A 16,583-nucleotide genomic window follows, 5' to 3' on the forward strand; every position below is an offset into this window, starting at 1 on the left:
TATGTGGAACAAGTTTCTGAAGTCTCTTTCACTTCTGTTACCATCTTGTTTACATATATTTAACAAATCAACACACGAGGCAATGCCATGATCAAGTTATTTACCATGTATTAATTTATTTTTTCCTTTATTCAGCGATGCAACTGCGACTTTTGTTTTTCAGTTATTGGAGTGCTTCAAGATAAACCCATGGACTTACCCATCCAACTGTGAATGGTGGTTGTACCTGAAGGAGAAAATAAAAGGCAATGAAGAAGTATCCAGGGTAAATTGGCAAAACTGTTGAATAACACATTTGAATTGCATGCGATTGTCTTAAGTCATTTAGTTCTGTGTACTGACGGAAGGATGCGACTTGTATCAATTATGCCATTCATTGTGGTTAAATTTCTTAAACTGTTACTGATTTAAAGAAATTCTTCACTGCAGCCTGATTGGTCATGATTGAAGTGTCAGTTTTGACTGACATTTGAAATCTCATTTGTGTTTTTTGCTGGATCACTGAGTGAAGTGTTCCACAATAGAGTGCTGCATTTCTCAGGAGAGGACGACTGATGGGATAAGTCCATCTTTAAAGATTATGATCTATTTAAATTGGATCATCTATTTAAAATGTGAGTTTTGCTTTGATTATTCAGTTTATTTTTAATTTGTGGGTTGGACTGGCACTTTTATATTTTGTGTTAAGACTAGAATTAAAATGCTTTGCAAATTTTGATTGGCAACTTAATTTTTTTTTAAGCAAGAAAGTTCTGGAGATTATTCTGTGATTTTTTTTTAAAACCAAACAGTATTGGTGAGAGGAATTGTGACAGGCATTAAGAAACAGGATGCATGTAAAAATATCAGGATTATATTCTGGCTAGAAATGGGGAAACACACAAATGTTCAAAATCTTAAAACAAACCTGAAAATGTTAGGAATGCCCAGTGGGTTAATGATCGTAAACAAAAAGCTAGGCTTTATATCTCAGGCATAACCCTTTGTTAGAAATGAGTAATGATGAAGGATCACACCTGAAGTAATGACCTGTTTTTCTCTTGTAGATGCTAATTAGCCTGCTATGTTATTCTGGCTAGTTTGGTAATCCAGATGGGAAATGTTTTGTGAGAGGCAGTGATTTCCACTGACAGATAGTTAGAGCAGTTATTAATCTGTGAACTGTGCAATGTCCCAAATGGTTACTATTTGCAATAAAACAAAAGTATTTGTACTTCCAATTAACATAACCATCTAATCAACAGAAAAAGGAGAAAAGAGTTGCATTTATATAGTACCTTATTATTGCTTCTCTCAGAAACATTTATGCAGATAAATGTGGCAGTCATGCTACAGATAGCAAGATCCCACAACTGGCACTGATTAATGAGCATTTCATCTGATTTTGGAGGTGTTACTCTTCAAATAATGCCATCGGATTTTTAATGTCTTTATCATTTGTTTCTGGGTTGTGAGCAACACCAGCAAGGCAATATTTATTGCCCATCTCGAGATGCCCTGAGGGCATTAAGAGTCAACTGTGTCATGTGGGACTGCAGTCACATGCAGATCAGACCAGGTAGTAGTAATAGGTCCATTCCCCAAAGGGCATTAGTGAACCCATTGGATTTCAACAACAATCCATCTACTTTCATGGTCATTTAAATGAACTGACTTCTTGAATTCAATTTCACAACTTGCCATGGTCGGATTTAAACTCCTGACCTCTAGGTTGCTGGTCCAATACCATAACCACTAAGGCTGTCATACCCTGTTCACCTGAACAGGCATTGAGACCTTAGATTAACATCTTATCTGTAGGGCTGCACCTCTGACAACACAGCCCCCTGCCCTCACAGCACTATAATTAGGTGTCATCCTAGATTATGTGCTCAGGACTTTTTTACTCAGAAGCTACCAGGTGGCCAATTGATCCAAGCTAACACTCAAAGAAGGAATGAAAGACTTGCATTTATATAGCCCCTTCTCGCAATCTTTGGGAAAACAACTCAAAGCACTTCATGGTCAATGAGTTTGAATTGTAGTGACTGTTTATGTAGATAAACATATGTTGCCATTTTGCACTTTTTTTTGCCAGTGTTGGTTGTGGGAGGAATTTTGGCCAGTACACAGAGCATATCTGAGCCATAAGAACAGACAGGGGCCGTGTAGCCTGATCCTGTTCCTATTTCGTGTGTCTAATTCTGTTAGATTCAGGAGATGGTTCTGTGATAGTGGATTGGCGGTTAGGATCAGATCAGCCATGATCTTATTGAATGGCGGAGCAGGCTCGAGGGGCCGATTGGCCTACTCCTGCTCCTATTTCTTATGTCCTTATGTTCTTATCTCATCTGAAGGATGGCTGCTGTGACAATGCAGCACTCCCTCAGTATAGCAGTGTAGTGTCGGCTTAGATTATGTGCTCAAGTGTTAGAGTGGGACTTGAACCCATAGCATTGAGACTGGAACATATAGCTTTCTAACTCCAGATGGGAGCTAACACTAGTCATTAGTTAATACAATCCTCAACAATTTCAGAAGTAACATCTCAACCATGATGGGAAGCTTTATTTCACATAATTGTCATCTTATCCCAAAAGTGATCATTACCTAATGAATCTAAACTTTCCTATTACAGGCCTTGGCTGCACAGAAATCTCTGCCTATGAACTACTACACTGTTTTCCACAACATTCAGGCACTACTACCAGAAGATTGTATTATAGTCAGCGAGGGTGCCAATACCATGGACATTGGCCGTACCATGCTGCATAACTACCTGCCGCGGCATAGGTAATTACCATCTTAGTAAATTAAGGCCTCCATTAACAGTTAGAAAACTTCAAAAAGATGTAGCATTTTTAGTTATAAACCATAGCTTTGCGCCTCTACAAAACTTCCTGTACTTTGCCTCAACAGTTTACTTAATACTGGCTTCAGAAGAATACACCCTATTGTACCAGTGACACATTCCAAATTCCCACACCCGGGATCATTGAATGAGATTGTCAGTGGAAATGTTGTGCTATGGATCCACATCCACTAGGATCTGGGTTGCAACTGCTAAACCTCTTTTCATGTGGGGCCCTTGTAGCCGTCCTACCTACTTTTATTATAAAAAATAAATGGACTGGAACACTTTCCTACATGGTTCTTGATCTGAGCCAGGATATTTTTGAGGGAAGGAGAAGGGCGGGGGGGGGGGGGTGGTGGGAGTTAATTTGAACTGCTTTTGCTTAGTCCCTTCCGATGCTTGAGAGGGAAGGTCACTTGTCCATCTGCTTGGTGCTGTACGATGTGCAATAGGGGAAATTAATTGTGTCTGTCCAAAATAAATTGGAGGGTACTTTTGTTTACAAAGTGATTATAACACATGGAGTATAAGGAATAAATTGAGTGAATTAGAGGCTCAAATACATGTTGGAGGGAAGGTCATTGATGAAGTAGCTTAAGATCGTTGGGCCTAGGACACTGCCCTGAGGAACTCCTGCAGCGATGTCCTGGGGCTGAGATGATTGACCTACAACCATCACAACCATCTTCCTTTGTGCTAGGTATGGCTCCAGCCAGTGGAGAGTTTTCCCCCTGATTCACGTTGATTTCAGTTTTACTAGGGCTCCTTGATGATACACTCGGTCAAATGCTGCCTTGATGTCAAGAGCAGTCACTCTCACATCAACTCGGGAATTCAGCTCCTTTGTCCATGTTTGGACCAGGGCTGTAATGAGGTCTGGAGCCGAGTGGTCCTGGCGGAACCCAAACTGGACATCAGTGAGCAAGTTATTGGTGAGTAAGTGCCGCTTGATAGCACTGTCGATGACACCTTCCATCGCTTTGCTAATGATAGAGAGTAGAGTGATGGGGCAGTAACTGGCTGGATTGGACATGGCAGGACTGCAGAGCTTTGATCTGATCCGTTGATTGTGGGATCGCTTAGCCCTGCCTATATAATGCTGCTTTTGCTTTTCAGCATGCATGTAGTCCTGTGATGCAGCTTCCCCAGGTTGGCACCTCCATTTTAGGTACGCCTGATGCTGCTCCTGGCATGCTCTTCTACACTCCTTATTGAACCAGGGTTGGTCCCCTAGCTTGATGGTAATGGCAGTGTGAGCTATATGCCGGGCCATGAGGTTACAGATTGTGGCGGAATACAATTCTGCTTCTGCTGATGGCCCACAGCTCCTCATGGATGCTCAGTTTTGAGCTGCTAGATCTGTTCTGAATCTATCCCATTTAGCACGGTGATAGTGCCACACAACACGATGGAGGGTGTCCTCAGTGTGAAGACGGGACTTCGTCTCCACAATGACTGACTGTGCGGTGGTCACTGCTACCAATACTATCATGGACAGATGCATCTGCGACAGGTAGATTGGTGAGGATGAGGTCAAGTAGGATTTTCCCTCATGTTGGTTCACTCACCACCTGCCGCAGGCCCAGACTGGCAACTATGTCCTTCAGGACTCGGCCAGCTCGGTCAGTAGTGGTGCTACCGAGACACTGTTGGTGATGGACATTGAAGTCCCCCATCCAGAGTACATTCTGTGCCCTTGCTACTCTCGGTGCTTCTTCCAAGTGGTTTTCAACGTGGAGGAGTATTGATTCATCAGCTGAGGGAGGGCGGTAGGTGGTAATCAGCAGGAGGTTCTCTTGCCCATGCTTGACCTGAAGCCATGAGACTTCATGGGGTCCGGACTCGATGTTGAGGCCTCCCAGGGCCACTCCTTCCTGACTGTATACCACTGTGCCGCCACCCCTGGTGGGTCTGTCCTGCCGGTGGGACAGGACATACCCAGGGATGGTGATGAAGGAGTTTGGGACATTGGCTGAAAGGTATGATTCTGTGAGTATGACTCTGTCAGGCTGTTGCTTGACTCGTCTGTGGGACAGCTCTCCCAATTTTGGCACAAGTCCCCAGATGTTGGCGAGGAGGACTTTGCAGGGTCAACTGGGCTGGGTGTGCCGTTGTCATTTCTGTAGCCGGTGCTGAGGTCGATGCCGAGTGGTCCGTCCGGTTTTATTATTATTGTGTTTCGTAGCGGTTTGTTACAACTGGTTGGCCATTTCAGAGGGCAGTTAAGAGTCAACCACATTGCTGTGGATCTGGAGTCACATATAGGCCAGACCAGGTAAGGACGGCAGATTTCCTCCCCTAAAGGACAAATGTCTATGGATGTAGTTTATATGGACTTCCAGAAGTCACTTGATAATGTTCCACATAAGAGACTGTCAGCTAAAATTAAAGCTCATGGAATGGAAGGCAAATTATTGACCTGGTTAGGAGAATAGTTAGGCAGTAGAGGACAGAGTAGGGATAATGGATATGTACTCGAATTAGAAGGAAGTGACTAGTGGTTTCAACATAGAAAACATAGAAACATAGAAGATAGGAGCAGGAGTAGGCCATTCAATGCGATCATGGCTGATTATCCAAATTCAGTACAAGGGAGTAGGGCAAGGCTGGATGGCATTTATTTTAATGCAAGGAGTCTTGCGAATAAGGTGGATGAACTGAAGGTGTTGATGAACGCATGGGAGTATGATATTGTTGTTATCACAGAGACATGGTTGAGGGAGGGGCAAGACTGGCAGCTCAATATTCCGGGGTATAGAATCTTCAGGCGAGACAGAGGGGGGGGGGGTTAAAAGAGGAGGGGGTGTCGCAATATTAATTAAGGAGTCAATTACTGCTGTAAGGAGGGATATTAACAGGTTCCTCTAATGAGGCCATATGGGTAGAACTTAAAAACAAAAAGGGGGCAAGCACTTTGCTGGGAGTGTACTATAGGCCCCCAAACAGTCAGGGGGAGATAGAGGAACAGATATGTAGGCAAATCTCAGAGAAGTGTGCAAATAATAGGGTAATAATAGTGGGGGATTTCAACTTCCCCAATATTAACTGGGATAGTCAGAGTGTGAAAGGCTTAGAGGGTGCAGAATTCTTAAAGTGCATCCAGGAGAGTTTTTTGAGCCAGCATGTAGAAAGTCCTACAAGAGAGGGGGCGGTACTGGACCTAATTCTAGGGAATGTGGCCGGGCAAGTGGTAGAAGTGTTAGTAGGTGAGCACTTTGGTGACAGTGACCATAATTCGGTGAGATTTAAGGTGGTCATGGAAAAGGACAGAGATGGACCGGAAATAAAGGTTCTAAATTGGGGGACGGCCGATTTTAATAGGATAAGGCAGGATCTGGCCAAAGTGGACTGGGATCAGCTACATGTAGGAAAATCCGCATCGGAGCAACGGGAGTCTTTCAGAAAGGAAATAGAGAGAGTACAATGTCAACATGTTCCCGTAAAGGTCAAGGGTGGGACCAACAAGCCCAGGGAACCTTGGATGTCAAGGGATATACGAGAATGGATTAGGAAAAAAGGGGGGCTTTTGGCAGATACAAGGGACTAAAGACAGAGGAAGCCCTAGAGGAGTATAAAAAGTGCAGGGGGATACTTAAAATAGAAATTAGGAGAGTGAGGAGGGGCCATGAAATAACACTGGCGAGCAAAATAAAGGAAAATCCTAAGGTGTTTTATAAGTATATTAAGGGCAAGAGGATAACTAGGGAAAGAGTAGGGCCCATTAGGGACCAAAGTGGCAATCTGTGTGTGGAGCCAGAAGATGTAGGTGGGGTTTTAAATGAATTTTTTGCATCTGTGTTCACTATGGAGAAGGACGATGTAGACATAGAAATCAGGCAAGTGGACTGTGATATACTTGAACATATTAGCATCGAGAGGGAGGAGGTACTAGCGGTTTTAGCAGGCTTAAAAGTGGATAAATCCCCAGGCCCGGACGAGATGTATCCCAGGCTGCTGTGAGAGGCAAAGGAGGAGATTGCAGGGGCTCTGACACAAATTTTCAGAACCTCTCTGGCCACAGGGGATATGCCAAAGGACTGGAGAACAGCTAACGTAGTACCAGTATTCAAGAAGGGTAGTAGGGATAAACCAGGGAATTACAGGCCAGTGAGTCTAACATCAGTGGTAGGGAAATTATTGGAAAAAATTCTGAGGGACAGAATTAGTCTCCACTTGGAGAGGCAGGGATAGTCAGCATGGCTTTGTCATGGGAAGATCATGTCTGACCAATTTGATTGAATTTTTCGAGGGGGTGACTAGGTGTGTGGATGAGGGTAGTGCAGTGGATGTGGTATACATGGATTTCAGTAAGGCTTTCGATAAAGTCCCGCATAGGAGACTGATCAAGAAGGTAAGAGCCCATGGGATCCAGGGTGCCTTGGCACATTGGATCCAAAACTGGCTTAGTGGCAGAAGGCAGAGGGTGATGGTCGAAGGTTGTTTTTGTGACTGGAAGCCTGTGTCCAGTGGGGTACCGCAGGGATCGGTGCTGGGTCCCTTGCTGTTTGTGGTCTACATTAATGATTTGGATGTGAATGTAAAAGGTATGATCAGTAAGTTCGCAGATGACACGAAAATTGGTGGGGTGGTAAATAGCGAGGAGGGTAGCCTCAGTCTGCAGGACGATATAGATGGGTTGGTCAGATGGGCGGAACAGTGGCAAATGGCATTTAACCCTGAAAAGTGTGAGGTGATGCATTTTGGAGGGACTAACAATGCATGGGCATACACAATGAATGGTAGGACCCTAGGAAAGACAGAGGATCAGAGGGACCTTGGTGTGCATGTACATAGATCCCTGAAGGCAGCAGAACAGGTGGATAAGGTGGTTAAAAAGGCATATGGGATACTTGCCTTCATTAGCCGAGGCATAGAATATAAGAGCAGGGAGGTTATGATGGAGCTGTACAAAACGCTGGTTAGGCCACAGCTGGAATACTGTGTGCAGTTCTGGTCGCCACACTATAGGAAGGATGTGATTGCTTTGGAGAGGGTGCAGAGGAGATTCACCAGGATGTTACCTGGGCTGGAGCGCTTTAGCTATGAAGAAAGACTGGACAGGCTGGGGTTGTTTTCCTTGGAGCAGAGAAGGCTGAGGGGTGACCTGATTGAGGTGTACAAAATTATGAGGGGCATAGATAGGGTAGATAGAAAGGAACTTTTTCCCTTAGTAGAGGGGTCAATAACAAGGGGGCATAGGTTCAAGGTAAGGGGCAGGAGGTTTAGAGGGGATTTGAGGAAGAACTTTTTCACCCAGAGGGTGGTTGGAATCTGGAACTCACTGCCTGAAAGGGTGTTAGAGGCAGGAACCCTCACAACATTCAAGAAGCATTTGGATGAGCACTTGAAATGCCATAGCATACAAGGCTACGGACCAAATGCTGGAAAATGGGATTAGATTAGACAGGGCTTGATGGCCGGCGCGGACGTGATGGGCCGAAGGGCCTCTTTCTGTGCTGAATAACTCTATGACCCTATGACTCTAGTACCTGGTCCATGCTTTCTCCCCATACCCCTTGATCCCTTTAGCCTTAAGAAATATATCCAACTCCTTCTTGAATATATTTAATGTATTGGCCTCTACTGCCTTCTGTGGTAGAGAATTCCACAGGTTCACCACTCGCTGGGTGAAGAAATTCCTCCTCATTTCTGCCCTAAATGGCCTATCCCTTATCCTTAGACTGTGACCCCTGGTTCTGGACTCCCTGACCATCGGGAACATCCTTCCTGCATCTAGTCTGTCCAGTCCTATCAGAATTTTATAAGTTTCAATGAGACCCCCTCTCATTCTTCTAAACTCCAGCGAGTACAAGCCCAATCGACCCAATCTCTCCTCATACGTCATTCCTGCCATCCCAGGTATCAGCCTGGTGAATCTTCGCTGAACTCCTTCCATGGCAAGAACATCCTCAGATAAGGCGACCAAAACTGCACACAATACTCAAGATGTGGTCTCACCAAGGCCCTGTATAACTGCAGCAAGAGATCCTTGTTCCTGTACTCAAACCCTCTCGCTACGAAGGCCAACATACCATTTGCCTTCTTAACCGCCTGCTGCACCTGCATGCTTACCTTCAGCGACTGGTGCAGAAGGACACCCAGATCTCGTTGCACTTCCCCTTCTCCCAATCTATTGCCATTCAGATAATAATCTGCCTTCCTGTTTTTGCCACCAAAGTGGATAACCTCACATTTATTCACGTTATATTGCATCTGCCATGCATTTGCCCAATCACCCAACCTGTCCAAACCATCCTGGAGTTTCTCGGCACGCTCCTCACAGCACACACGCCCACCCAGCTTTGTGTCATCTGCAAATTTGGAGATATTACATCGAGTTCCCTTGTCTAGATCATTAATATATATTGTGAATAGCTGGGGTCCAAGGACCGATCCCTGCGGTACCCCACTAGTCACTGCCTGCCACTCGGAAAAAGACCCGTTTATTCCAACTCTTTGCTTCCTGTCTGCCAACCAGTTCTCTATCCAAGTCAATACCTTGCCCCCAATCCCATGTGCCTTAAAGTTACATGCTAATCTCTTATGCGGGACCTTATCGAAAGCCTTCTGAAAGTCCAAATGCACCACAACCACTGGTTCTCCCTTTATCTATTTTACCAGTTACATCCTCAAAAAATTCCAGTAGATTAGCCAAGCACGATTTACCTTTTGTAAATCCATGTTGACTTTGTCCGATCCTGTCACTGTTTTCCAAGTGCTCTGCTATTACATCTTTTATAATGGACTCTAGCATTTTCCCCACTACCGATGTCAGGCTTACCGGTCTGTAATTCCCCGTTTTCTCTCTACCACCTTTTTTAAATAGTGGGATAACATTAGCTACCCGCCAATCCATGGGTACTGTTCCAGATTCCATCGAATGTTGGAAGATGATCAGCAATGCATCTATAATTTCTAGGGCCACTTCCTTAAGTACCCTGGGATGTAGATTATCAGGCCCTGGGGATTTATCGGCCTTCAATCCCATCAATTTCCTTAACACCATTTCCCTACAAATACTGATTTCTTTCAGTTCCTCCCTTTCATCAGACCCTATGTTCCCCGACATCTCTGGGGGGTTATTTGTGTCCTCCTTTGTGAAGACAGAACCAAAATATGTATTTAATTGCCATTTCTTTGTTCCCCATTATAAATTCCCCTGATTCTGACTGCAAGGGACCTATGCTTGACTTCACCAATCTTTTCCTCTTCACATATCTATAAAAGCTTTTACAGTCAGTTTTTATGTTCCCTGCAAGCTTACTCTCATATTCTATTTTCCCTTTCTTAATTAATCCCTTTGTCCTCCTTTGTTGAATCCTAAATTGCTCCCAATCCTCAGGTTTACTGCTTTTTCTGGCCAGTTTATATGTCCTCTCCTTGGATCTTATGCTATCCCTAATTTCCCTTGTTAGCCACGGTTGAGTCACCTTTTTTGTTTTATTTTTATGCCAAACAGGGATGAACAAATTCTGCAGTTCATCCATGTGGTCTTTGAATGTTTGCCATTGCCTATCCAACGTCAACCCTTTGAGTGACATTCCCCAATCAATCCTACCCAACTCGCGCCTCAGACCATCGTCGTTCCCTTTATTTAAATTTAGGACCCGAGTCTCTGAGTCGACTACTTCATTCTCCATCTTAATGAAGAATTCTATCATATTATGATCGCTCCGACCCAAGGGGCCTCGTACAACAAGATTGCTAATTAATCCTTTCTCGTTACATAATACCCAGTCTAAGATGGCCTGATCTCTGGTTGGTTCCTCGACATATTGGTCCAGGAAACCATCCCGTAAACACTCCAGGAATTCCTCCTCCACAGTATTGTTACTAATTTGGTTAGCCCAATCTATATGTAGATTAAAGTCACCCATGATGACTACTGTGCCCTTATTGCACGCTTCTCTAATTTCCCTTTTAATGCCATCCCCAACCACCGCATTACTGTTTGGAGGTCTATATACCACTCCCACTAACGTTTTCTGCCCCTTGGTATTTCTCACTTCTACCCATACAGATTCCACATCATCAGAGCTAATATCCTTCCTTACAATTGTGTTAATCCCTTCTTTAAGCAGCAATGCTACCCCACCTCCCTTTCCTTTTTGCCTATCTTTCCTGAATATTGAATATCCCTGGATGTTGAGTTCCCAGCCTTGGCCACCCTGGAGCCATGTTTCCGTAATCCCAATCAAATCATATTTGTTTACCTCTATTTGCGCAGCTAATTCACCCACCTTATTACGAATACTCCTCGCATTAAGACACAAAGCCTTCAGGCTTGTTTTTTTAACGCTCTTAGACCTATTAGAATTATTATTTACTGTGGCCATGTTTGATTTAAACCGTTGATTTCTCTGACTGCCACTTTTGTTTTTCTCCTTCCTATCTTTTGCTTTTATCCTTGTTTCCTTTTCCTCTGTCCCCCTGCTCAGGTTCCCAACCCCCTGCCATTTTAGTTTAAACCCTCCCCCAGAGCACTAGCAAACACTCCCCCTAGGACATCGGTCCCGGCCCTGCCCAGGTGCAAACCGTCCGGTTTGAACTGGTCCCACCTCCCCCAGAACCAGTTCCAATGTCCCAGGAATTTGAATCCCTCCCCCTTGCACCATTCCTCTAGCCACGTATTCATCTGAACTATCCTTCTATTTCTACTCTGACTAGCACGTGGCAGTGGTAGCAATCCTGAGATTACTACCTTTTGAGGTCCTATTTTTTAATTTACCTCCTAACTCCCTATATTCAGCTTTTCGGACCTCATCCCACTTTTGACCTATATCGTTGGTACCTATATGCACCACTACAACTGGCTGTTCACCCTCCCCTTCCAAGATTTTCTGCAGCCGCTCTGAGACATCCTTGACCCTTGCACCAGGGAGGCAACACACCATCCTGGAGTCTCGTTTGCGGCCGCAGAAACGCCTGTCTATTCCTCTTGCAATAGAATCCCCTATTACTATAGCTCTACCCCTCTTTTTCCTCCCGTCCTGTGCAGCAGAGCCACCCCTGGTGCCAGGAAGTTGGCTGTTGCTGCCTTCCTCTGATAAGCCACCCCCCCAACAGTACTCAAAGTGGTGTATCTGTTTGAGAGGGGGATGTCCACAGTTTCACACAAGGATCTGCAGTGGGGGCTCAAATATTCACTATTAATGACTTTGATAACACAATAGAGAGCTGTGTCTCCCAAGTTTACTGTTGACACAAATATTGGTGGCATAGCAAGTAGTGTAGACAAGAGCATAAAGTTGCAAAGAGGCATTGATAGGTTAAGTGAGTGAGCGGAACTGTGGCTGAGAGATTTCAATGCAGTTAAATGTGAGGTCATCCATTTTGGACCAAAATAAGGATAGATCCAAGTATTATTTAAATAGTGAAAAGCTAGGAACAGTGGAGGTCCAATGAGATTAAGGGGTCCATGTAAACAGATCACTAAAATGTAGGTACAAAAAATAATCAAAACATTAATGGAATGTTAGATCTAGAGGCCACAGACATGCAAAGCCCTGGTTAGACAACATCTGGAGTACTCTGTACAGTTCTGGGCACCGCACCTTAGAAAGGATATATTGGCCTTGTAAGGAGTGCAGAGCACATTCACCAGATTCTTATCAGGGCTCCAAGGGTTAGATTATGAGATTATGGTTACATAAACTAGGTTTTTATTCCCTGGAATATCGAAGGTTAAGGGGTGATTTGATTGAGGTTTTTAGGACTTTGAGTGGTATTGATAGGGTCGATAGAGAAAAACATTTTCTGCTGGTGGGGGAGTCTAGGACAAGGGGCAATAACCTTGAAATCAGAGCCTGGCCATTCAGGAGAGGAGTTAAGAAACACTTCTTCATGCAAAGGGTGGTAGAAATGTGGAACTCACTCCTGCAAAAAGCAGTAGATGCGAGCTCAATCATTTTAAACCTGAGATCGATAGATTTTTGCTAAACCAGGGTATAGAGCCAAGGCAGGTGGATAGAGTTTTGATACAGATCAGCCATGATCTCACTGAATGGCAGAATAGGCTCAAGGGGATGAATGGCCTACTCCTCTTCCTATATAATGTTTACTTTCTCAAAATATGGCTGTTTTGTGTTGCCACTAAAAACTGTAGAAAATTACCTCTGATATTTTTTTATTTTAGATTGGATGCTGGCACCTTCGGCACCATGGGGGTAGGTCTGGGTTTTGCCATAGCTGCAGCATTGATTGCCAAGGATCAGAGCCCGCATCAGCGGGTTATCTGTATTGAAGGAGATAGTGCATTTGGATTTTCTGGCATGGAAGTGGAGACCATTTGCAGGTAATGCAATAAACTTCTGAGTATATTAAAGAACAGACTTTGCTATTGGTTTGTATACTTCAGTGCTGGAACTGAGAAAGGGATTATTTTCAAGATATCAATACTTGCCATTTTTGAGAAATCAAGCTGTAAGGTCAAAGTAAGCTGATTGTCGTGGTTTAAGAGTAAAAGTGACGAGGTAAATCCGCAAGTAATGATTGTGCGACATCAAGTTTGGGTTTTAAAAGTCTGAAGATTGTGGGAAGCAGGAAATCGATAAGTTCCACAGTTGTTCCGTGATGTAAGGTATGATTAAATGAGGTTAAATGGATCTATCAGATGAGCTTTTTTGTGTATCCTGCCTGAGTGCGATAGTTTAGCCTGTGATAGGTTTGGCTTATATAGAGAGGTCAGAGTTGTTGAGGGGAAAATGAATCGTTGCCATGAAAGAGGAAACCAAACTCCTTGGAGGCGGCTTGAGCAGTGGAGGAGATATGGGCACTCCATTGGAGAGGAGATCGTGAGACCAAGAATGTCAATAGATGAAGAAAGACTAAGTGTGAAACCACCAAAGGTAAGAGTTGTTGGTTAGATTTGCAAGAGATACGAAGAAACTGTGACTGAAGAATTGAAAGAAGTTACATTTTCTTTGCCCCTTTAATGGATATCGAGAAGATTAAGATGTAGTGAAACAGACCTTGCATTGATTGGACTGGAGGTTGTGAACACTGAGTGTGTCGGATCTGAAGAAAGTTGATCTTTTAATTTTTTTTCACCATTAACCTGCTGTTTTGTACTGCAATGCATTTGGGATATCGCTGGCTATTATGACTGGCTTGTATTGTGCAGTTATACTGTATGATATTCAACAAGCTTTATGGAAGTTAGGTGCACAGTACAGACTGGTTAAGATCATGTCTTATCCAAAAGGCACTTACATAAGATAAAAACATAAAAATAAGGAGCAGGAATAGGCCATATGGCCCCTCGAGCCTGTTCCACCATTCAATAAGATCATGGCTGATCAATGACCTCAACACCACTTTCCTCCTATATCCCTTGATGAAGGATCCCTTCCTGCTAGAAAAATACAGTTACACAAGTAAAACTATTGGGGGGGAGAAATTCAGTATCATCACCGTTTGGGGCGTAAGTATCGAGCGGGCGTGAAATTTTGTGCCCGGCGCAAATTATCGCCACCTACTGCTAAATTGACCTGTTTCGCCCCAGGAGGTGCTTGGAGCGCTAAAACAGGTGCTGCACGACTGTCTTAAAGTGCTAAGCCTGAGAAGCAAGGCGCCACCACCGAGGGCGGGCGTAGCGCAGGTGTGGCCAGTTAGCGATTGCACGCAGACACGCTGGCGCCAGTCAGCTCTTAAAGGGGAGGTTCGATCTTGGATTGCAGCCAGACCCTGCGCATCGGAGCCCTGATTCTCGGCCTGGACAGACCTGCTGCCACATTCTTACGCCTAGGACCATGGAGAGGGCCAGGGAGTGAGTGCAGCGGTTCAGCGAGGGGGCCTTGCAGGTTCTGGTTGGCGCGGTGGAGCGCAGGCGATCTATCCTGTTCCCGGACAGTGGCAGGAGGCCGCTGCCCAACGACTATCGCAAAGCTTGGAGGGAGGTGGCTCACCGAGTGACCTCCAGCAGCATGGTGCCTAGGACCCCTGTGCAATGCAGGAAGAAGTTCAATGACCTCACTCGGGTCGTCAGGGTGAGTACCCTTTTCAGAATCCTCTTCATCCCTGCATGTCCACCTCACTTTATGGCCAAAAGGTCCTGAAAGCCCCAATGCCCAGCCCTCATCCAACACCTAAGGGCCTTTCATGAAAATCACATGCACAATCACCACTTTACACACTGTAAGGGCTAATCGACCATGGGAGGCAGTGCAGCCCAGATCAGGGCTTCACGCTGTAAGGGCTATTCCACCATGGGAGGCTGTGCAGCCAAGATCAGGGCTTCACACTGTACTCAGAGCCCATCCTTTCTCTTGCAGGGCAAGCTGGCCCATAACCGGAGGCAGCAGCAACGGACCGGGGGAGGCCGGCCTCACCTTCAAGCCCTCACCGATTTGGAGCAGCGAGTCCAGCGGATTATGGCAGGCCGGATGATTGGCCCCGTCGCTACTGGAGATGCCGACCCCGTTCTGGACAGCAATGGTAAGGTCATCACCTTTTTCACCTCTCTCCTTCCACTTGTGCCTCACACCAGCATCCTTTGCCACTATCGAACCAATACAGTAGATTGCAGCACTCATGCCTCCCTCGCTGCCACCCTGTCCTCACGCTAAAGCCACTCTTGTACCTCCCTGCTTTCAGATGCTGATTCGCCAAGTGAGGAGGCGGGCCCTCAAGCTGCCACTGCGAGTGACTCTGAAGGCGAGGAGGAGGAAGCCGGACCATCAGCGTCAGCCGAGGCAGCCCATGGCCATAATGGGGACACGTCTTCCCTGGAGGGGAGGAGGGGGGAATGGTCTGAGGAGGGAGAAGCTCCGGGGCCCAGTGGGCTGCAGCAACGCCGGGGGGGGGGGGGGGGTAGGGAAGCTCGGCGGCCTTCTCCCCGGAGGGAGAGTCTGGCCTCGAGTCCTGCTACAGTGAGCGCAGAAGAGGTGCGTCTCCTCGCTGCAATGAGCACACAGGCGGAGCACAGGCACACTGAGCTCATGGCTGCAGTGGCAAAGATGCCCGAATCCATTGAGTCACTGGCAAGGAGTGTCCAGGACTTCAGTACAGCACAGGCAAGGAGTCTGCAGGACTTCGGTGCAGCACAGGCGGCTTCCACGCAAGTGCTTAGTGCTGCATTGCAGTCAGTGGCTGGTCTCATGCAGACGCAGATTGAGGCCACACGAGCACTGACTGCTGCCACCCTCGCTGGATCGGGCACCAATCGCCGGGGCCCTCGCCGCGCCGCAGCAGGTCAGCAGTCTGTGCTTCAGCAGATTGCTCCGCATGGTGCAGTGCTGCCCCGTGGGAGTGCCAGTGTGTCGTCCGACCAGGGAGTTGCTGTCCTCTCTCACGATGACAGCATTCCTGCTGCCAACACTGTCACTTCTCCACTGCAGCTGCCACCACCTGTAGGACAGACTGCTACCGCCCATGCAGAGTTGGAGCAGCCGGGCCCTCCAGGCCCAGAGCTGGTCCAGGCCGTACCTCAAGGGCATCTGCAGTCTCAGTTTCTGACACTCAGCAGCCTTCCCCCAGCCTTGCTGCAGCCACTGGGGTCCCATTGCGGAGGAGCTGCAGGGTGGGAAGGGGCGAATCTTGCAAGCGAAGCAGATCACCCTCGAAGGGCAAAAAGTAGGAGGTGTGGCAAAATGCTGTTAAATGTTTTATTGAAGGCCGAGGATCGTGGTCATTTTTTCGTTACTGTTTTGTTCATTGTCTCCAGGTTGTGAGAACCAGTTATGTGTCTGACTGCTTTTTTTGGGGTTTCTCTCTATTACTTTGTCATGCGGGAAGGGCACAGTTTGTTAAA

At 46.0% G+C, this 16,583-nt stretch overlaps 1 protein-coding gene across 3 annotated transcripts in view; it reads left to right on the plus strand.

Annotated features, from left to right (window-relative positions):
* Positions 1-16,583, plus strand: part of hacl1 (2-hydroxyacyl-CoA lyase 1) — a 111,160-nt gene that overhangs the window by 75,111 nt on the left and 19,466 nt on the right. For 2 of the 3 annotated variants that reach the window (XM_085988045.1, XM_085988047.1), the window contains 3 exons: positions 164-265; positions 2,618-2,772; positions 12,969-13,127. In XM_085988045.1, the coding sequence (XP_085844171.1) occupies positions 164-265; positions 2,618-2,772; positions 12,969-13,127 (416 nt within the window). The remainder of the gene's footprint in view (positions 1-163; positions 266-2,617; positions 2,773-12,968; positions 13,128-16,583) is intronic. The other variant, XM_085988046.1, reaches the window with a different exon arrangement.

This window comes from Somniosus microcephalus, chromosome 5, assembly GCF_052327205.1.
Source record: "Somniosus microcephalus isolate GS21.2 chromosome 5, FLI_Smic_1.0, whole genome shotgun sequence".
NCBI classification, from domain to species: Eukaryota; Metazoa; Chordata; class Chondrichthyes; order Squaliformes; family Somniosidae; genus Somniosus; species Somniosus microcephalus.